Raw genomic sequence first — 22,753 nt, 5'->3', positions numbered from 1 at the left:
TAACAGATGTATAACCCATATAGCATATTATAGTGAACACCTGTGAACTTATTATCAACTCAGGCCACATCACAAATAAATGTGCATCAACCCAGGTGGTCCTGATCCCTTGCCTCCCTTTATCATGTATTCCCTTCCTTTTAAAAAATGTAACTTTATATTATGTATTTATGTATGCATTTGTGTGTATACATACTCAACACCAGTAAATTTTGCTTGTTTTTGAGTTCTACAAAAATGTAAACCTTACTGTAGTGGTTTCCTTGGACTTGCTTTTGTTATTCATTACCATACGCCCAAGATTCATCCTTTCTAAGTATAGCTAAAATCTATTAATTTTATCTGCTGCTTGGTATTCCATTTTGCAAGTACACTACAAGCTCTTTTTCTATTCCCCCATTAGATATCCTAGTTGTTTCAAGCTCATTGCTATTATAGATGGTGCGGCATACACCCTCATACATCTCCTGGTGCATATGTGGAAGAACTCTTGTGTATATGCCTAGGAGTAGCATTGTGATCACTTTGCAAGATATATAAATGTTGAATCACTATGTTGTACACCTGAAATTAATATAATATTGTATATCAACTGTAATTAAAATAAATTTAAAAAATAAAAAGTCTAAAGTTTAATAATAATCTCATTCCCAAACTACTCAATAACCACAGAAAAATTTGACTCACATCACTTACAGGCTATTATTGCTGTCTACTGTATTGTTGCGGACTATATATTGTTGCTTAATACTATTTAAGCCATTCAGAGTATGTTCTTGACTACAGAGGGAAAAAGTTAAAAGCCAATTAGGAAAAGTAGAGAATGCCAATCATATAAAAACGAAATAATAAATATAATCAATCCATGGGTAAAAGAAGAAATCACAATAGAAATTAGAAAACATGTTTGAACTGACTAGAGCTTCTTCTGTTCCCTATACCTGAGAAAAATAAAAAAAGGCGGGTGAAAAAACAAGTGTTGATGATAACACAGAGTATTGGAGACACTGACATTACTGAATTTCTCACATGAGAGAAAAAAGTTCAAATCAGAACATTATTATTATTATTACTGATTTTAGAAGATTAAATCATAATAATGTAGAATTAGCGGAGACACATTCATATTTATGACTTATTAAAATAACCCACTTAATATTTCTAATTCAAGCCACATATTTAATATTCGTTTCATTTGAAATCAGATACTGATTAAGAAACGGATTGGTGCCCTGGCTGGTGTGCTCAGTGGTTAGATTGTCAGCCCGTGCACTGAAGGGCCTCGGGTTCAATTCCTGAGTAAGGTTCAATCCTTGTATGGGAGGCAACTAACCAATGTGTCTCTCTTACATCAATGTTTCTCTCCTCTCTCTCCCCTGTCCCTCCTTTCCACTCTCTCTCTAAAAAAAAAAAAAGTAATAGGGAAAATACCCTCGGGTGAGGATTAACAAAACAAACAAACAAAAAGGAAACAGATTGGCTATTTACAAAATGTAGTTAAGCTGTCACTCACGGTAACATGGATAACACTAAAGCATTTAAAAACTGACTGGCCCTAACCGGTTTGGCTCAGTGGATAGAGCATCAGCCTGCGGACTGAAGGGTCCCAGGTTCGATTCCAGTCAAGGGCATGTACCTTGGTTGCGGGCACATCCCCAGTAGGGGGCGTGCAGGAGGCAGCTGATCGATGTTTCTCTCTCATCTTTCTCATCGATGTTTCTAGCTCTCTATCCCTCTCCTTTCCTCTCTGTAAAACATCAATAAAATATAAAAAAAAATAAAAATAAAAAAATAAAAACTGACTGATGTTAAGATTTTCCCCAAACTAATCTACAGATTAAATTCAATACCTATCAAAATCCCATCTGTATGGTTTTACAAAAACTGACAAGGTTATCCTAAAGTTTATATGAAAGTGCAAGAGATCCAAAAATAGCCTAAGCAATATAAAAAAGAAAAAAACTGGAAGAACCATCCTTGGTGATTTCAAATTTACTACAATGCTACAGACAATGTGGTACTGGCATAAGGACAGATGTGTGTATCAGTGGAACAGAACTGAAAATCTAGAAATAAACCCTTACATTTTTGAGTAAAGGAGTTTTGCTAGGATTGCCAAAACAATTCAACATGGAAATAATACTCTTTCAACAAATGGAAAGGGACAACTGAATATCCACATGCAAAAAAATGAAGTCAGACTCTTATACCATATCATGCATAAAAATGAACTCAAAATGGATAACAGACCTACATGTAACAGCCTATATATAAAACTCTTAGAGAAACATATATTCAGGGTGGGCAAAAGTAGGTTTACAGTTGTTAGTATGGAAAATAATTAATAAATAATATTACAAGAATAAACTATATTTCATGTACTCACAACTATAAACCTACTTTTGCCCCACCCTGTATAAATCTTTGTAACCTTGGGTTAGGCAATAGTTTTTCAGCTATGATACCAAAAACACAAGTAAGAAAAGAGAAAGTATGTAAATTAGAGTTCATTAAAATTTAAAACTTTTATGCTTCAAGGAAATGAAAACACAGCCAACAGAATATGAGAAAATCTTTGTGAATAAAGTATCTGACAAAGGACTTGTACCTGAAAATATATAAAGAACACTTACAACTCAACAAAAAGACAATATCCCAATTTTAAAATGGGCAAAGTATTTGAATAAACACTTACCCAAAGAAGATATATAGATGACCACTACGCTCATGCAAAGATGCTCAGCATCATTAGTCACTATGGAAATGCAAATGATGACCACACAAATAAAGACACTACCTCAAACCTACCAGGATGGATAAAATAAAAAATACAGAACATAATAAGTGTTGGCAAGGATGTGGAGAAATTGAAACCTTCACACACTGCTGATGGTAAAATGGTATAGTCCCTTTGGAAACAGGCCGGAAGTTCCTCAAAAAGAGGAACTATAAAGTTACCATGTAACTCAGCAATTCTACACCTAAGCTTACATCCAAAAGAACTGGAAACATAGGTCCACACAAAAATTTGTACATGAATGTTCATAGAAGCATTATTCATAATAGCCAAAAAGTGAAATAAATAGATAAAAAATGTGGTACATCTATCCCATGGGATATTATTCAACCATAAAAAGAAATGAAAAACCAATACATACTACAATATGGATGAGCCATGAAAAGATTATGGTAAGTGAAAGAAGCCATTCACAGAAACCACCAATTGTATGATTCATTTGGTTGGGCGTTGTCCCATGCATTGAAAGGTTGCTGGTTTGATTCCTGGTCAGGGCACATGCCTGGGTTACGGGTTCCTTCCCCAGTAGGGGGCATGTTTCTCTTTGTCTATCCCTCTGCTTTACTCTCTATCTAAAAATCAATTAAAAATATATATTAAAAAAAAAAAACTAAAAAAAAAAAGGAAAAACTTGAATGATAAAATGGGTCTACTTTATTTAAAAGTAGATACCCTAAAGTAAGTAAATAAATAAATAAAATTAGATACCCTAGACATCTGTAATAATGTCAACAATAAAAATAAAATAAAAAATACAATATAATTAGATATCCTATCTTAAGAATTCTTTGGTTATTTATTCAGGTCATACTTGACTTTAAATACATTAAAAAATAAAATAATACTAATTTGTTTGATGTCAGGAATAACTATTTGAATCAGAAAGAATGCACATAGCACACTCATAGATCTATGATTATCGATGATGGGAAATCTCACATATATGTGTGTGTGTGTATATATATATATATATATATATATATATAACATATATATATGTGTATATATTTTTTATTTCATGATGGAAGAGAAAGGGAGATAGATAGAAACATCAATGGTGAAAATCATTGATTAGCTGCCTCCTGCACACCCCCTACTGGAGATTGAGCCCACAACCCGGGCATGCGCCCTGACCAGGAATTGAATCGTGACCTCACAGTTCATGGGTGGATGCTCAACCACTGAGCCACACTGGCCTGGCAGGGAAATCTTTTAACTAGACTGTAAGCTCCTACTAAATAGAAGCCTTGTCTTATTCATTTCTTTATCCCAGCACCTAAAAGAAATTCTGTTTTATTTTGTATCAATGAATGAATGCCACTGGACCAAATGCAAGACTCTTCCTTAGTTATATCAGAACAATACAGCACGTCCTTTACCTTTCAACAACAACAAAAAGGCAAAGGGAAAAGACGACATTCTCTTCTTACTGGGGCTGGGAGGAGCTGACACTGCAGGCTGCCTTTCAGTTTCCCACTCACCTGCCTTTGCTGAAGAGGGACGAGACAGTTTCTGGCTATAGATGTGTGCAGCACTCTGGAAAGAGGAAAAGGGGCCAATGGTGTAACTGCCTGATCGACAGCGTGGCTGGCCAGCGGGGCTTAGTACGTTCTGTGTCCCAGGATGAATGGAGGGAGAAGCACTGTCAGGGACTGTGTTCAGCAACACTGTTGGCTGGTGAGGCATGCTGGGGATGGCTGGAGGAATCTGAGATAAAGAAGCTTGGTGACCAGGTCCTGGTGCAAGGTCAGAGGTTGTAATAATAGATGACAAATGGGTGTTGGGAACTTTCTGCAGAAGATTAGCAGCAGGACCAGAAAAAGAAGCAGCGGAAGGATTGGCAAAGACTAATTTAGTCTCTTTTTCTGCTGAAGTGGTAAGTCCTATTAAAACAAAAACAAGACAAAACAAAAATAGATCATTTTAAGAAAAACTGGCATATAATCACAATAAAGCATGAAGTAAACATATTTAAGCATCAACATAATCTTATCATGAAACAGAAATCATGAAAAATACCGACTTTAGTGAGTACTCATCATGAATTTAATAAGTTTTGCCTGCGGAGATAACCTGGCAACAGAAAGAGTTTGCTTTCAGTTCTTTCTCAAAGCTGGAGTTGGGACTAGCTCCATTAACCAGCGCAGAAGTTTTACAAATGTTAGGGCATCAGACAAAGTTTCTGGTAGTGACAGCTAACACCTTTCTTCCGCTTTTCAACCTTCTAGAAAAGTGCTCAGAATTTCTAAACACTAAAGTGAGAAATTCCTTGGAAGGAAAACAGGTTCTCAGTAGATTATGGAGGAAATTCTGAGGGAAAGAACAACAAAGAAAAGGAACTTCCTTGGGGTAATGTCTCCTGCTCTCAAATCATTTAATATCTGAGGACTTTTTCCCTTTTATGGATCTATCAGTGAGCAGCAAGTCTATGTAGTCTGAAGTCACTCACGAGATAATTTATCAGAGTGAATTTCTGTTGCCTGTTGCTGTTTGGGCTGCTTTATTTTCACGTCTTCCATTGTCTCAGGATGATCTGAAATAAAAGATAAATGCTGACCAAAATACTGCTCTCCTAGGGCGTCAGTACATACAATTTTGTTTACAACAATATAAAACAACTATAAACCAACCCTAGGAACCAATCCTATCTCAACCACACTTTTCCAAGGATGGCCAGACCCACTTCTCTTTAGAGTGGGCAACCAACCAAATGATTCCCAATGACCCCCAAGCCCAGCTCCTGCTAATGGAACCAGGGAAAGACATTTAAATCCCAGACAGCCATCCATGGATTGCCAGAAAGCTAGGACATGCTTGGAAAAGAAAATAAGGACAGTCAGATGCCTCTGCCAAGAACTCAGACTACAGGAACAAGAGACCAAGCAGGCCAGTGGTACCCTCTGGAACAAAGAGGTCATAATTTGTATGGAGCAGGGCAACCACCAAGAGACAGAAAGAACAGCCCCGATATTTGCTGGCCGGACACCTAGATATTCCAATAGCTCTGTATCTTAAACTCCTCGGCTTTACTTCAATGAGCTAAGTGAGTTTACTTGAGATAGGTTGATCAGTATATTCAACAACAAAATAAAAACTCTAATAAAATAAATTTCCACTCAAATTAGTTTGGGTTTTTTTCTGCCACAGAATTCTGAAAAAGGACAGCCAGAACTATTCGTATACTTAGGGGAATATTCCATAATCTTTCTCAAGGGCTAGGCTCATAGAAAAACTTAAGAAAGGTCATTTTACAGATCATCTTTCAGAATGAAAGAATTAGGACATATGAATTCTCCTCTCCATCAGCCATGGTCATACTATCACACATTTGTGTGCTCATGTTTGAAATGAGTCCAGAAATTAGCAAATGTCATAATGCTGTTTCCTTGGTTGAGGCCTTCCTTTTGCCCCTCTGGTGGTGGTGGTGGTTCTTCTTCTTTTTTTTTTTTTTTGCTAATCCTCACCCAAGATTTCCCCCTCCGATTATGTGCCCTGACCGAGCTATGAGACCTTGACCAGAATATCGACTAGCCACCCTTCAGTCCATGAGCCAACACTCTCTAACCACTGAACCGAACCGGCTAGGGCATCCTCTGATTACTCTTGATAGGTATAGACAGGTATAGATGATCTTATATAAAGGTAGTCCTTAACACACAAACTCCAGAATTCCCAAGGACCCATTTATACAAATAGGTATAATGCTGCCAGCACATTTTGTTAGGGTTTCCCTATTACTGCCAGGGGAGAAGTTATATTCTGAATTGCAATCTAGGCCCTCACCTACTTGGGTTAACACACTTTTCTCTACCCCAACCTCAATATGAGAACTTCCGAGCCTCCCTTCCCCAACACTTCCACCAACCTTCTTCCTGTTTATATTCCTCCAACTTCAAAGACAATAAATGTTACATAAAGTGAAGGACTATGACAGTTCTGGTCATTGCATACCTACAACTATCACAATGTCTGACACATAATAGCTGCTCAATAAAAATATTTAGGAGTGAATGAACAGATGAATAAACTAGCTTCAGGACTTAGGTAAGTTAAGAAAGCTCAAGAAGAGAACTGAACTCAGAAGAATGTCTAATAATAGAATAATTCAGTGATACAGTGAGCTAAATAGGCTTTTATGGACTAGCCTCAGAACCTAAAATTTTTTTAAAACAGTAACACTGCTTTTCTGGGGAAAACAAACTCACATTTTAAACGGCCAATTATCCTGGCCATTGCCATATTAGACTACCGTAGCCTAAAGAACAGGAAAAAACTCCACCTTTGAATCTGCCATTTTAACTCCTTGACAAAATTAGTTTATTGAGTACTATATCTTACACTTTCATCTAAATTTTATTTTTTTTTATTTTTCTTTTCATCTAAATTTTAAATGAATCTTACATTTAAAGCACAGAGTTCTGTTTATAACAGAATATCACTGCTACTTTTTTTTATCATGTGACGTGACCTAGATACTTTGGTCCACATCAATTCCAAAATCCCCAATCATGGAGTTCGCTAACATTGAAAACTTTTAGAAACATGTGGAAACATTCTGGGTTACTACAATGACTGAAAAAATTTAATGGAATTTAGTGAATGGAATTAAGGATATTAAACATCCCACTAGGTATGGAACAGTCCTACACAACAAAGAATTCTCCTACCCCTAATGCCAATGGTGATGAGCTAGAGCAGTGGTTCTCAACCTTCTGGCCCTTTAAATACAGTTCCTCATGTTATGACCCAACCATAAAATTATTTTCGTTGCTACTTCATAACTGTACTGTTGCTACTGTTATGAATCGTAATGTAAATGTCTGATATGCAGGATGGTCTTAGGCGACCCCTATGAAAGGGTCGTTGACGGCCAAAGGGGTCGCGACCCACAGGTTGAGAACCGCTGTGCTAGAGGAAGCCAAAAATCTAACAAAAATGAGGTATCATTAGGAGAAGCAGAGAAACAGATTAAGAGCAGCACATGCTTTGAGTCAGGCAGGCAAAGGCTCAAACTCCTGCCCCACAGCAAGGCGATGGACATCCTTGAGCAAGTTACTCAGTCTCTTTTGGCTTCCGTTTTCTCATCTGTAAAGAAGTTTTAAAATAGCACCTACTCCATATGATTTTTGGAAGTAAAAAAAGATCATGTCCAGCAGATTAATAGGATCTCTCACTAAATGTTGGCTACTAATTTGTCTTGAAAAGCTCTCTGCTGTCAATTATCATAAAAAAAACAGTTCCTGTCCCTCTTCTGCCTTTAGCACAAAAATGTAATGTAATGCCTCCATCTCCCCCATCTGGCACTGTAACATGTCACCACCGTGGCGTCTACCATTGCTTAGACAGCACATTATTCTTGGCTCTCCTTTGCAGATCTCTTATTTTTCCACTTGTTCTTCTTATTTTTCATGAATTAACCAACATACTTACCGCCCTTTGCTCCGCTATCAGAATAACTGTTGCTGTTTTTAGAGCCTTTGGAGTGAGTCCCCAGGAAGACGCTTGCAGACTTATTTTTTTGGGTATAAAAAGTCAACACCTCCTCCAGTTCAGCCTCACTGCAATGAGGAAAGAAAGGATGGTCAGAACTGGAAGCTGTTCTGGAAAATCTTCCCACCAGATTTTATTATAAAAATGGAGTAAGCTGGAGAATGGGAAAATGAAAAGACAAGCTGAACACTCCTGACTAATAGATGGTTAAATACAATATAAGTAAAGCAATCTAAAAATTTCAAGCTTTATTCCTTCCACAGTGAATTTTCTAGATCTGCATTGTCCAATATGGTAGCCACTACCTTATAAGTGATTATTTAAATTTAAAGAGTTAAAATGAATAAATTTAAAGATTCTTTTCCTTAGTTACACTAGCCATATTTCAAGTAACTACAACACAGAAAGTTCTATTGGACAGCCATGTTCTGGATCAGGGATCTACCAACTATAGACTGTTCCAGATCAGGGATCCACCTGACCAGCAGCCTGTTTCTGTATGGCTCCCAATTAAGCATGGTTTTTATATTTTTAAAGAACATGCTTTATAAAGACTCCATGCAGCCCTCCAAATCTGAAGTATTTCTTCTCTGGCCCTTTACGGTCTGCCCACCTCACTTCTGGATAATTGAGGTATACTCACTAAAAGAGCCACTGACATTGGTCTATGTCAGCACAAAGGAGACCCGCCACTGTAACCATGGAAGAGTTCCTGACCATCTATACAATGAAGGAGGACGAACTAGATGTTCTCTAGGTCACTTCAAATATTGAAATTATATGCACCTTGTGAATACCCACAAAATAAAAGTATAAGGAAATAGATGAAAGCCCTTATGATTCTTCCAGTCCATGTGTTATACATGGATTCTGGAACATCTACAGCAGCCTCTCAATGGCTTTTTTGCATTTTTCCCCTGGAGCCTGGCTATGTTCCAGATAAGAAGCCTTCAAATGAGCAAAATATTCCTGCATTCTCACAAAGAACCTATATCCCGTCTTTAGCACACACTGTAATGACAACCTAGGAAATGGCGTCTATGCATTTCAGGGTGAACCCTAAGGTCTCTGAAGTGGCACAAGATAAACGCTTAAGTAACTACCAAAGACCTAGGGCGTAGGCTGCCTCTGCCTGTCAGTGTTTTATTTGGCCTTCACAGGTTACTGACAGGGAACGGTTAAGGTTGGTCAGAATACAGGCTTGCTTTATACCGCTTATCTTAGCCTCTGCCCACTTCCCAATTTATGTTTCCCCGCCTGACTCCTGCAGGTGTTTGAATTCAACAACCCTGACAAAGGCATCCATGTACCACCCAAGCGTAATAAAGGAACTGACACTAGCACCTATTCCCACAATCAGCATTTAGTCCACAATCAGTGGTAAATATACTTTACCTCCAAATCTATATCCCAGCTAATAGTATATATAACCCATTTTGACTCCCAAGTTAGGTCAAGTAGTGGAATATACATCACTTCTTTAAAAGTTGTTTTTTCTTTTCTTTTTTATATTTTAGGGATTTTTAAGATCTCTAGGAGGAACTAGAAATTAATCTTTTTATTTTAAAAGAAACATTTTGTGAACATAATCTAGTGTTTGTTTCTTTTCTATTTTTATAATGTTGATGTGACAAACTGTTTCTTGCTTTGTTTCTATACCTGCTTTATCAATCATATTACTCAAGACCCAAGAATGTCAACAAAATAACTACAGGATTATGAACTCCTAAAAAATGATGTGTTTGCTGTATGTTTAAGCACATGATATCGAGGCTATGATTAGGTCTACACAGGCATTAAACACAGATCATACCATGCTGGTGACTGATAAACCACAACCTGATTTAACTTCACAAATCAACCGAGAGTTGATTTTTCTACTGCTTTTCTCTCCACTGTGACTTTGATGGTTGAAACTAATTAATGGAGTTATACAGATGTTTTATCTTTTATTTAAGTGGTTGTGTAGAAGTCTGTTTTGTTTTAGACAAAGGCCTTTAAGTACAAATCATACATAATATAAATACCTTTGCTACCTCCTCCTTTGGAAACACACTGTAAATGGACAAAATGGCCTGCTAATTTATATCAAGATAGAGAGCCAAATGCTAAAATTTTCAATCCCTAAAGACTAACCCTAAGCATGAAGGGCTTGTTCTATTTTATATAAATTAGGCGTAACCCTCACAGTACTGAGAAATTGCCAATTCCTTAACCCACTCAATGTAGGCAAAATTTGGTCATCTCTCTGCATCAGTAGGCCAGGGATAAATTCAGATCCAGTAAACACTAGAAGCCTCTAACTTCAATTTTCCAAAGGGCTCTCTCAGCACTTTGAGTGATGTGTACTTTGAAGGCTGTCTAGAAATACAGCCCAGATAACCAGCAGCAGTGTTATGATAAACTAAACCATGACAACAGCAACATAACTGGCTGAGATATGGAGAGGCCAAGTCTAAGAAACTCTTTTTTTCCTTCTAAGAGTGATTTTACTCACATCCATATGTTAGGAACAAGGGAATATTGGGAATTCAATGGGGCATATGGAAGATGGAACAAGAGTTTTAATTCTTCAAAAATGTCTTCTACCTTGCTTGTTTAATGAACTCCTGAAAATTTTCCGCATTCACCCCATCTTCCTCTTCCTCCTCAAGTTTCTTCTTCGATTTCTTTTCAGCCATCTGATCTGTTTCCTACCCAGTCCCCAACCCCCACAGAAAAACAACAAGATAAAACCGACTTCCGATAAATGCACATTTCATCATCTGGTTTCACAGCTTAGTAAAGACATTTAATTCCTCTATGGACTTCTGCCACCCATCGATATGATACATTGCTTTCTGCCATTATTTCATGAAACATTTCTATTCACAGAGCCCACTGAGAAAAGGGCTTTTAATAGGATTTTACTAATGTCTATGGCCATACTTACAGCTTCAACAACATGACAACAGAGACTGCATTTTGTTACAATTAGGGAGAAAAAAGATAGGTCTTGGAAGATACTCCTATACCAACCAGCACCCAAACTGAATAAATCCTTCATTTATACAAGACATACCAAAATTCTGAACAGATCTGGAAAAAATCGTGGGCTATGGATTCAGTTATGTTAACTCCACCAATCACTCCACGCATCTTTTAAAAAGCCATTTAGTTTTTCAGGCCTCAGCTTTTCCTTTTGTAAAATGACCATATGTTTTATAAGCAAAAAAATATATTTCTAAAGCATTCTGAGACCCTTGGATAAAAGATGCTTTCCAAAGTAATCTAACCAAATAATGTATTTCCTGGGCTTCACTGTAAAATGATGCCACTGGTTAAATGTTCTAGGGAACAAAGTATAACTCTCTCAGGAAAGAAGACTGTAATTATACTAAATATTATACTAAATATACAGTTCAAATTAGCTCTCAAATAGTCAATTCACCACTGTCTACAGGCACCATCGGACAATGCAAATTCACACAGCCCAGGAGTCATCTCAGGTACAACAGTGCTCGAAAGGAATATGCCTTGTGATAAGCGTTACCTATGGCCACTGGGGCCCTCAGAAGTAATAAATTAGTAGCCTTTCCGCCCAACTGGGTTAAGGAACGAGGTCCTGCTCCCTGTAACAGTCACACACGGGAAAATGAGGCTAGAGAAGAGAAGGACTTCGCCACCCAGTGGGACAGAGGCTTCTAGACTGTTTCTGACAGCGCGCGGCAATCTAAAGCAAAGACTAACAGACAAACCACCTACCTTGTTGTACACAATGATAAAGTCACCCAGCTGATGGGCCAGGATTCTCCTGCGTTCCAGAAGTGCCAATCGTCGGCTGGGTAACACCATCCTCAGTGAGTGCTGGAGGTTACCTGATGCTCGCTTGAGGAAACGAACCACTAGCTCCTATGAATTAAGAGTCATTGTGGAGGGAAAGCAGGGATTGTGCTAAGCAATAGAAAACAAGCTATCAAGGGATTATACAACAGAGAAGTGGAAAAAAGCAAACTATACATTTCAACAAATAAGACCTAGAGCAAACATGTTAGGTGTAGGAAGGATACAGAAAGACATAAAACAAAGGAAATGCATTCTCTTCTCTTAATAAGCTGGCAATTGGAAAATCAAAATCGATAATTGTGCAATAAAGCAATAGCTGTAAAACTACCATAATTCATATACAAATAGTGTTATAACCATTTAAAGTGCAGATTTCACTTCTAATAGGGTGATCAGAGAAAGCTATTTAGGGAAAGTGGCATTCAAAGATAAGTTGTGGAAACAAAACCATGAGAGCAGATGAAAATATCAAAGGTGAGAAGGTAGAGGAAGAATACAGAAATAGTCATGCTTAGAGATAAGTGGGGGGGGAGGGGAGAATCAGAAAAACAAAACAAAAACTACCCAGATCACACACACAGCCCCATGGTAGAAACATCATAAATGTCGAAAGAAACCCAAGAGAAAATAGTGTCATGGACGTTGAGGGAGGAAAGAGTCCCATGCCCAGAGCTTCCAAGAGGCTAGAGATGGAAAGAACCATGACCAAGACATGGCCTTAGATGGAAACAGTATGAGATAATATCAAAATCACACTTTCAGTAGAGAAAGAGGAACAGACGGAAAGAGAACAGAGGGAAAGAAAGAACTCTTACTAGGCTTGAAAGGTGATGTGTTTTTTTCTGTCCCAAGGATAAGGGAGTCTTTAGAATTATGGACTGGCAAGCAGGGCTCAGTGGAGGGTCATTCAGGGGAAGAAAGAATGCATCTCACTTGAATGGAAGAAAGGATTCTGAAATCTGAATACACACCAATCAGATCATTCATAACATCATAGACGCTGCAAAGAAAGATTTGCAAGGCCACACGCCTTAAAGATTGCTGTTCCTCCCCTCCTCTGCCAAACACAATAAAATTGCCTTAAATGACAGATGTTGGAACCGTATACTGATGTGCCTTCTGTGAGTTATGTGATAAAGAACCTCTAACCCTAACCTGGACCAGAGAGACAATTCTATAACTACCTTCTTCATAAACAAGACCACCGCACAATCCTCAGGGCAGGGGTCAGGGTTTGCTTCCTAGATATATTTTTAAAAATAAATGCACAGAACTGGTATTAAATTTTGCAGTGACGATCCTAAATAGAAATCCTGTGTGAATTCCAAGCCAACAGTTGAGTGGTTATTCTCTTCTGAGCTATTTTTTCTTCCTTCCTGGTTTTGTTTTTTTTCTATTTGATTTTGGTTCATTGTCCTTTGATGCCAATTTATTCCAGTATAAAGAAATAGCCTCATAACTAGAGGGTTGGATTTCATAGCTCTACTCTGCTCCCTGTACTATAGGGTGGTTTAAGCTGTTATATTAAAACATTATTTTTTCACAGTGGAGCAGACAAACTGACTCTCAAAAAGGCAGTTTCAATTTTCCACTTGGAAAGAGCAGAGCTAACATTTTCCATTGATGGCTGAGAGATTATTCACAACACACAGGGTTTTATCTCTGGGTTGCAGTGGCTACTTTAAATTCACAAGTTGTTTTCTGAGACAGCCATCATGTTTTTATAATAAGCTGGGCATACTGTATGCCTCTTGAATGTGGAGAACTGGAAATTACAGTAGGGACACAAGTGAGCTGGACAAAGGATGCAACTTTCTAAGACTTAAAGGTCCCTCTCTTTTTTGTTGACAGATCCCTGTGGTTAAAATGGCTACGGAAGGGCTGTAGCTTCTTCCATAAACACTGACTTTGCCAAAGAAACTTAAGTTCATTCTGATCCAAAAGGAAAAACCTTGCTAGAATATTAAATTCTAGGCATGTTCAAATGACTGATACACAGTAAAAATTATTACATAAGTTTGTTTCCAGTAATCTAAGAATTTTATAAAGGTACAACCAGTAAAGAAGAAATGTTAAAATGGAGTTTATAATCTCAGAAGGCCTATGATAAAGCGTTAACTTTCAAAGAGCTAACTTGACACCTGAGGACAGAAAAATAAATGCCTTATGACTCATGGAAACAATGGAAGAGCAAATAGTGTACAATGATAACATCCGGGTTCCAGTTCCAGTTTACCACATACAAGCTGTGGGACAGGCAACAGGCAAGTTACCTCCCGTCTCTAGGTCTTTGTTTCCTCATCTATAAAATGGGAGGATAGAGACTCCCTCAAAGAGTTAATAAAACATAAACTTCCTTGAGAAAAGATTCTAATTGTTATTCTTTTCAAGGGCTTTGCACAGGACCTGACATCTACTCAGCAGTCAATTTCCATTTCGAAATGAAATAAACTGATGCCCTCAACCCCTAAGTATGATGAATATGGCCCCAGAACAAAGACTTACTTCACATTAAAGTAAGAGAAATCTATACACCAGATCTGAAATAATTCATTGACCAAAAGAATATATTGCTCTTCACCCTAACAGAAAAAAAAAAAAAAGGGGGGGGGGGAGGGGAGAGAGAAAGAAAAGGAAAAGGGAAAGTAAAAAGTTCCAACCGAAGAGCCTCACCATCTGTTCATCTTCTTTGGCAGCCCAACTGGCACTGAACGTTTGACCTCCGCTGTCTTTCATCAGGCGGATTTGGACATGCTGGAGATAGGCAGAGAATGCTATTCGGGCCTGCACTTTGCTATAGAAATCCAAAACAGCATACCGTTATGAGGCAGAATGGCAAGCCTAGCAAACGTGTACTTGCCTCTCTCAAAGTGGCTTTGAGGATCCTTCTAGTAGGATGGCTAAGAAAAATAAAGCCCATGAACCATATAGTCACTGGATAAAGATTCCTTCTAGAACAGTACATGAGATTTTTTCTTTTAAAAGAATTAGAAATGGAGAGTCCTATTTATTTTCTCATTATTTCCACAAGGGAAACTCAAACAATAATAGAAAGGTCAGGTTTCCTACACACACGTATGTATCTTTGAACTTTTTAAACAACTTCCTTGGGGAACGGACAGGAAAAATAGTGAATCTTCACAAGAGTCTTTGTATTCATGTAGAAAAGTTTTTCTGCCTTGGAGGCTCAGAAGAACATACTTATCAGTTAGTGCAAAAGTATGGCTTTTGTTATGGCAACTAATATTTCTGGTGTGCAAAAGCCTCCAGAGCAGGAAATAGATAAATCCTACAAAGGAACTTTTGAGACCAGATTTTAAGGTCATGCTTTTCTCAACTACGAGACGAGAGTGGCAGAGGCCCAGAACAAATGATGAGGGCCAACGGAGTTTGGCACAGACAGGCTAGGACAAGCCCAGATGTTCAGTGGGAAAGAAATCCTCGCACACAGTACACAGCTCCTCGGTCGACATCGCCGAGAGCCCACCTGACTGCTGACTGGTGGTCTCGGTAGGAGACCAGGAAATCTGCTGAGGACAGTGTGGCAGCCGGAGGAACCAGAGACACATGCTTTTCACTTCGGCGGCTAAGTGCAGCAGCTCTGTTTTCTTTCAGGGGAGATGTTGGTTACTTCAGCTGATCGGCCTTCTGACGCTCTGGCCAAATTACATCAGCGAAGATTGGGCCCAACACAAACTTTGTTTACAATCCTCACATATGCCATCACTGAGTGCTTTCTACTCACTGTTCCTCCAAGGTTGGGATGAGGGGCTCGTCCAGAGTGAACTGGAAATCCCAAGGGGGTGCAGGTCTAGCTTCCATGTGTGTGTTGGAGGGACTGGAGGGGCAGGGAGTAGGTTGAGGAGCAGATTTGCTTTGGAGAGTTTAATACATAAGATCTTCAGAGCATGAAATATAAGAAAGGCTACCTCTTTGTTATTAATAGGGATAGTCTATGGGAGTATAATATGACATTGAAAAAAATAAATTTGTATTTTCAAGTGTTTCTCAACAAGGGCAATAATTATATTCTTGTTCACCTGGGGACCATATGTCACTTTCCCCTCAACCATTCCCATAGCTTTACCTCCACAACAAATTCCTTTCAAATCAAAGTAAATCAATTTTGGTCAACGAATTCACCTGCAATAGAATGAACTAGAAATAGCATGTGTCAGACACCTCTAAATTTAGCAGAATACCCAGTTTTATTGATTAGTCTTTTAATGTTAAAACATGAAGGTCTTTGGATAAGGGAATTATTGCTTAGAAGATTTCAATTGTTATTTTGTTGTAAATCATTGTCGAAAATCAAATAAACAAGTACTAAGTTTTCTGCCCTTGTTAACAGTTCCGAAGGATGTTAATCCTGAGTTTGCCCCTAAGGTATTAGATACATTTGTTAGCTAATCATTTGAAACAAACAAACAAACAAACAAACAAAAACAAAAAGAGAAAAGAATGAAAACCACTATGATTTACACCAAAGAAACAAAAAACAAAAGCCTATGTGGATCCTCAGTATAAAAAATAGTTCTGGCTAGTTTTGCTCAATCGTTGGAGCATCAGCCTGTGGACTGAAGGGTCATGGGTTCAAATTTCCGGTCAAGGGCATGTACCTCAGTTGCAGGTTCAATCCCCGGCCCTGCTGGTGCTCCAGTGGGAGGCATCCAATCGATATTTCTCTCTCTCTGTCCTCCCCCCTCTCCCCTCCCTTCCACCCTCTCTCTAAAAATCAGGAGGGGGGGGGAAGGGTGACGGGGGAGGGGAAGAGAATCCTCACTCCTTGGGTAAGGATTAAAAAAACAAAACAAAAAAACTAACAACATAGGAAGTGCTATCAAGATATGGAAGTCTTATCAAATTAAAAATATACCTATAACTAGGGGGCTGGGGCATGGAGTCTTGAATCCTTGCCATGGACCTCACCCAGATTCCCAGTAGCCACTCCGATGCCCCATAGAATGATGGGCAATTCCAGAAAATAGTCTGAAAACCACTAATTTATATGAACGCATACTGCAATTACAAGTTTACCGGCTGAAAGTGAGATCCATAAGATTTATGAAGAAATAATTATATCCATAACAGCTAAGTAGAATGTTATTGCTGGAAAGGACCTTAGAACATAGTCCGGTGGTTTTGAAAAGTTCAATTTCAATCTTCCCCCTCCAGAAAACACAGCTTGAAAAACACCTGTCTAACCGCATTCTCTGGCCTAATAGAAAAGGAAACAGGCGTGGAGAAGCTCTGACGGCCCATGATCACACCGCTAGCTGCTAAGCACTAAGGCCAGAGCCCAGGTCTCCTAACCGAATTCAGTGTGCTCTTTACTAATGAAACTATTCTCACTCTTCAAACCTTAACTCTATCCCCCCATTTCCCAAACCCCAATATTGCTCTCCACCCCTGCAGTATAAGAATTGACCACTAACTTAGAAAATAAAGGCTGGCATGCATACATACCTAAACTTCCTTCCCCTTTAACTTCTAGTCACTGCATTCATCCCATAGTGCTTTCATTCTGACTTACAGGAAGAGAAACCCCTCCACTAGCCTCTGCCACCTTCCTTTAGGACCCTTCTCTATCAATATAGCCACTTCTGCATCCCTAATCCTCTACCCATAAAATCCTTCCCTTAGTTTGCTCTCTCCCATGCATCCCCACCTTCCTTTCATTGCCAAATCTTCTGAAAAAGTTAGTTCACACTTGCTTTTTAATTTCCTTAAATCACAATTTCTCTTCTATCCACTATCTCCATCCCTGGACATAAATGTAGGCACTTTTCACTCCCATCTTGACTTGGGCTGTCTGAGGCACTCTACAGCTCTGATAGCTTTTACCATCCTACACCCTTCCAGCTCACTGCCTAACTCTCTAGCTGTTATTTGTCTCTTTACTATTAAACATTGGTTTCCCCAGGGCTTAGTTCTCTTCCGTTTTCTTCTAGCCAATGAAACCTGGATTTGTATCATAGCTTTCTATCTTGGACAAGCCACTTCTCTAAGACTCAGTTTCAATAATAATAATAATAATATCATATCACAGTCATGACTTCACAGGACGACTGTAAGAGATGAAAATGGCTCGAAAGCCACCAGCACGGTACCTGGTACACAAATGTCAGCTGTTATCCGTTTTACTGTTACAGTTACGAAGGGTACATACCTGAGGTTGCCATTCTCTTGCAGAATCTGCATCAGGTTAAATTTAGGCTCTGGTTCCTGAGTCTCAGTTTTGCAGCACTGTTCACCTTTATTACTCCATTCTGAAACTTTCATGGCATTTTCTTTGGGTGAATTTTCTACTGTTGTGCTCAATGAGGCAGTGTATTTGGCTTGATTTTCTCCAAGGGACCCTGCAAACTCTTCCTGGGAAGCTTCTGGTTCTTCATCTTCATTTTCTAATACAACTTCTTCCTCCTCTTCACTCTCTGTCTCAGTTTTAACATTCATTTCAGCTTGTTGGGTAATCACTAAATGCGAAGAATCACTAATGTTGCTGAAAAAAGGATTAAAATTTCCTCTCTCCCAATACCTTCCTTTTATCTTTTTAGTAAAAACCCATAACTAAGCAACACCACAAGTAACACATTAATAGCATGCACACTTCACTCTCCAATCTTATATATTCTAAAAACCTAGTAATGATTTTCAGTAGTTAATGTTTCTCATCATAATACCAATGGCTCTCTCACAACTTAAGGCAAAATAACATCTTAGAAATCTCTTAGGGTGTGTTAGAGGTTTTTGAAGAGAACCTTTCATGAAGGTACAAAGAGCAGGGAATAGCTTTCTCTCCTGTTTATTCATTACCCTTCTCCTTCATTGCCTTGAAGGTCTATGAGAACAAGGGCCAAATCTTTTATATTCACCAATGAAACCCCAGTGACTAATGTGCCTAACACAGCTGCTCACCAAATGAGGAAAATCGGGAAAGAAAGAAAGTCAGTCAGTCCATTAGTCAGTGGAAAATGGATATAGGAGCATCTGGGAGAGAAAGAAGTTCCACTTTGTCTGTTCATGTTTAAAATATTTACAGCATTCAGCAATGTCAATGGATAAACTGGACTTAATATTTAATCATGAAATAACAGAACAGTAATGCTGAGGCTTCTATTAAACTTAAGCTAATGCTATTTCTAAAGTATCAGATATTATATGATGCTGACATACGAGCAAAAACCAAAATGCATGTGCTTCGCATGTTCAATACAAATGTTATAGAAGGTTTAAAAACTTACAATCCTTTTGAAATTCAGTTTCAGAGAAAAAGGACTATACAAAAACAGTAAGTATATGTGATCGGGATGGTTCTGATTCATGGAGTAGTAAGAAGCTGATTAAAGGAGTCAGGCAGGGCCAGATACTGGACTTTGGTGAAAGCTCAGCAGCACGTACCTGGGTATTTTGCCCTCGTCCTTATTTTCCCACTCCGTCGTCTACGTTTTCGCACTTCCAAAGACAGGAGCTTCCTCTCATACAGAGCAGCATGCAGCCTGGCTTTTGAATTCATACTCTCTACCTTCAATTCCGGTGCTCCATCAGTAGTTACTCTACGGGGGAAAAAGCCTTCAGAAAGTTCTCTCCTTTATTCTAAGGCTAAGCTTGACAGGAATCTGTAATGGTGATAGACTGGGCATGCTCAGTAAGTAACTCTAGTGAATTCTAAAAGGTTTGACAGATGAATTGAAATGCTGAAATCTACATTAAAACTTCCATAATGGCCTGCATTTGTTAAATATTCTGAACCAATATATATCTGAAGACAATGTTTAAGTGTTTTTAGATATTCAGTAATACTGGCTATTTATTGCAGAGATCAGAAAGTGCTACCCAATACTTTATGCCTTAAGAACAACCGGGAGATACTGGTAACATTTTAACTCTCAGACTAGGTGGTGGCTAGAGATGTTTATTTTATTTTATTGTTTTATTGCTTAAAGTATTACAAAGAGTATTACATATGTCTCCTTTTTTTTCCCCCGCCCTTGACAATCCCCTGGCCTCCCCTACCCCCCAGTGTCTTATGTCCATTGGTTATGCTTATATGCATGCATACAAGTCCTTTGGTTGATCTCTTACCCACCCCCCTCCTGCCCTCCCACCCTCCCCGGCCTTCCTGCTGTAGTTTATTGTTATTCATTATAACTTAGAATTATACAAATATTGTCTTGACTATACCATGTTTAACAAATATAGCGGAGGTCAGATGAGGGGAGGAATGGCTGATAATCATGAATATGATAGCACGGAGCTGGCTGAGACTCACAGGGGAAGGGTCTTGGTAAAAAGTTACCAGGACCTTGGGACACTCCAAGCCTCAAGTATTCCAACAGGAGGAACTCCTCCCTGAGAACCTACTTCGTTATGGGAGTAGGAGGGGCAAGGGGGCAGGGCTCTTCAGGTGTTGAGTACAGGTCAGGAGTTAGTCAGAGGCACAGCCAAGTGCAGACACAGATGTAGGACAAGGCCAAATTCAATCAGCTCATGAATGGGAAAGGGATGCGGAAAGGAGACGGCAGCAGCTACATTAGGCATTAAAATAAGTCACAAACGAAAGAAGTGACAGGTATCAGATCCAACCCAGACAAGAACTGGGTAAAGTACAGGGCAGCAGAGATAACCAAAGAGAAAGAGGGTTCTTGGTCACTGGGCCAGAAAGAAGCCTCCATGTTAGTGTCTGAAGGCAGGCAGCTTTGAACTTGGCCTCTTCAACCCTTTAGAAATCAAAGTGGATTCTCTTTGAGGTCAAAGAATCATCTCCAGTCCCCGAGTTCGATGGAAAGACTGTGTCTTTTAGTCTATTTAGGACTTGGAGGGATTTTTGGATGGATGAAAAGAATAGTAAATCTTTTGGAGGTCTTCTCTTTAGAGGAGAAAACTGAGTCAAGAACAGGGAAGGTCCTGACACCAAAGGCATAAACGGGAAGCAAATTAATGAACTTTAAAAATGAGAGTCCCGCCCTAACCGGTTTGGCTCAGTGGATAGAACATCGGCCTGTGGACTGAGGGGTCTCAGGTTCGGTTCCAGTCAAGGGCATGTGCCTTGGTTGCGGGCACATCCCCGGTGGGAGGTGTGCGGGAGGCAGCTGATCGATGTTTCTCTGATCGATGTTTCTAACTCTCTATCCCTCTCCCTTCCTCTCTGTAAAAAATCAATAAAATATATTTTTTAAAAAATGAGAGAGTCCCAACTGAACACTGCTCTGCCCTCCCACTTATACACATACACATATTTGTGAAAACAGACATTTAGCCAAGTAAATAAAGAAAATAAAACAAATCTGATATTTTAAAATAATAACTATGAGCTTCTAAGAAACGCAGAATAGATAGATAAATTCTAACTAGTACAAGGGATGGAGGCAGGAAATGCTGGGGAAAATATGAATCTGATAAACAGAAGGGCAAGGAACATGTTTGTTTTGAGCACTGGATCAGTGGTGCTTATCAGACGGCCCAGTGCACAGCTGACATATAACACTTTTCAAATTAATAAACAATTGAAATCCCTATAAATTAAACTATAACACCTTTTAGCCGCTTTTATTTTGCCAACTATTTATTATGAAAATACTTAAATGAACAGAAAAGTGTAAGCAATGTATAGTGAATATCCATTTACCTACTGCTGTTTCTACAATGAATATTTTATTGTATTTGTTTCATCACATGTACATCCAATCTTCCATTCTTCATCCATCAACCCATGTAATTTTTAAAGGATTTCAAAGCTGGACACAGACATCTGTGCACTTCCCTCCTAAAGACTTCAATATGCATATCATTACCTAGAATTCAATATTGTTTTGCATTTTTTGAGGGTTTTTTTTGTGTGTGAGCTAAAAACTATACACAGTTAAATATCCAAATATTAAATTTCCATTTGATGAGTTTGACAAATGCCTACAGTTATACTATAACCCAAACTCTAATGTTACTCTCTCCTCAGAAGGTACTCATGCCCCTTCCCAATCAATCCCTTTCTCACACTCCCAAAGGAAAACACCATTCTAAATTTTTTCATCCCCTATTTAGGTTGCCTGTTGTAGAACTTCATAAAAATGAAATCATATAGCATGAACTCTTTGGTGTAAGTGTCCTTTCATACAGCATGTTTTTGAGATTAATCGATGTTGTGTGTATCAGTACTGATCCCTCCATGTTGCCTAGGATTAGTCCATTGTATGAATAAGCCACAGTTCACCTGCTCTCCTGTTGTTAGATCCCTAGGTTGTTTCCAATTTGGGAATATTATGAAGCTGCTGTAAACATATGTGTATGTCATTTTGTGTGTGTGTGTGTGTGTGTGTGTGTGTGTGTGTTTTTCATTTCTCCAGGGTAAAGATCTCCAAGTGGAATTTTCTAGGCTTTTCTAATGAACTGGCAGACTCTTTCTGAAGTGCTTGTACCAGTTTTACAGCCAATGACAATTTATAAGAGTTCCATTATTAGCTTCACATCCTCACCATTTGATGTTGTCATTCTCTCTCCTCCCCTGAGTTTTATTGAGGTACTAGAAGCCCGTTGCACGAAGATTCGCGCAATAGGCCTTCCTCCCCCTGGCTGCTGGCACTGGTTTTCCTTCAGCACCCGGGACCCAGGCCTTTAGTCCAGCTGCAGCGAGGCTTGGCTTCT

The 22,753-nt window shown here is 38.8% G+C and overlaps 1 protein-coding gene across 12 annotated transcripts in view; it reads right to left on the bottom strand.

Annotated features, from left to right (window-relative positions):
* TTLL5 (tubulin tyrosine ligase like 5) overlaps window positions 1-22,753 on the bottom strand; it is a 268,899-nt gene that overhangs the window by 149,996 nt on the left and 96,150 nt on the right. For all 12 annotated transcript variants that reach the window (XM_036313636.1, XM_036313719.1, XM_036313619.1 and 9 more), the window contains 8 exons: window positions 19,514-19,668; window positions 18,282-18,588; window positions 14,786-14,906; window positions 12,032-12,178; window positions 10,877-10,980; window positions 8,228-8,355; window positions 5,247-5,330; window positions 4,279-4,680 (listed from right to left, as the gene is read on the bottom strand). In XM_036313636.1, the coding sequence (XP_036169529.1) occupies window positions 4,279-4,680; window positions 5,247-5,330; window positions 8,228-8,355; window positions 10,877-10,980; window positions 12,032-12,178; window positions 14,786-14,906; window positions 18,282-18,588; window positions 19,514-19,668 (1,448 nt within the window). The remainder of the gene's footprint in view (window positions 1-4,278; window positions 4,681-5,246; window positions 5,331-8,227; window positions 8,356-10,876; window positions 10,981-12,031; window positions 12,179-14,785; window positions 14,907-18,281; window positions 18,589-19,513; window positions 19,669-22,753) is intronic.

Source organism: Myotis myotis, unplaced genomic scaffold (genome assembly GCF_014108235.1).
Source record: "Myotis myotis isolate mMyoMyo1 unplaced genomic scaffold, mMyoMyo1.p scaffold_m19_p_1, whole genome shotgun sequence".
NCBI classification, from domain to species: Eukaryota; Metazoa; Chordata; class Mammalia; order Chiroptera; family Vespertilionidae; genus Myotis; species Myotis myotis.
Note: the sequence above shows the minus strand (reverse complement) of the source record. Positions and strands in the feature narration are given on the sequence as shown.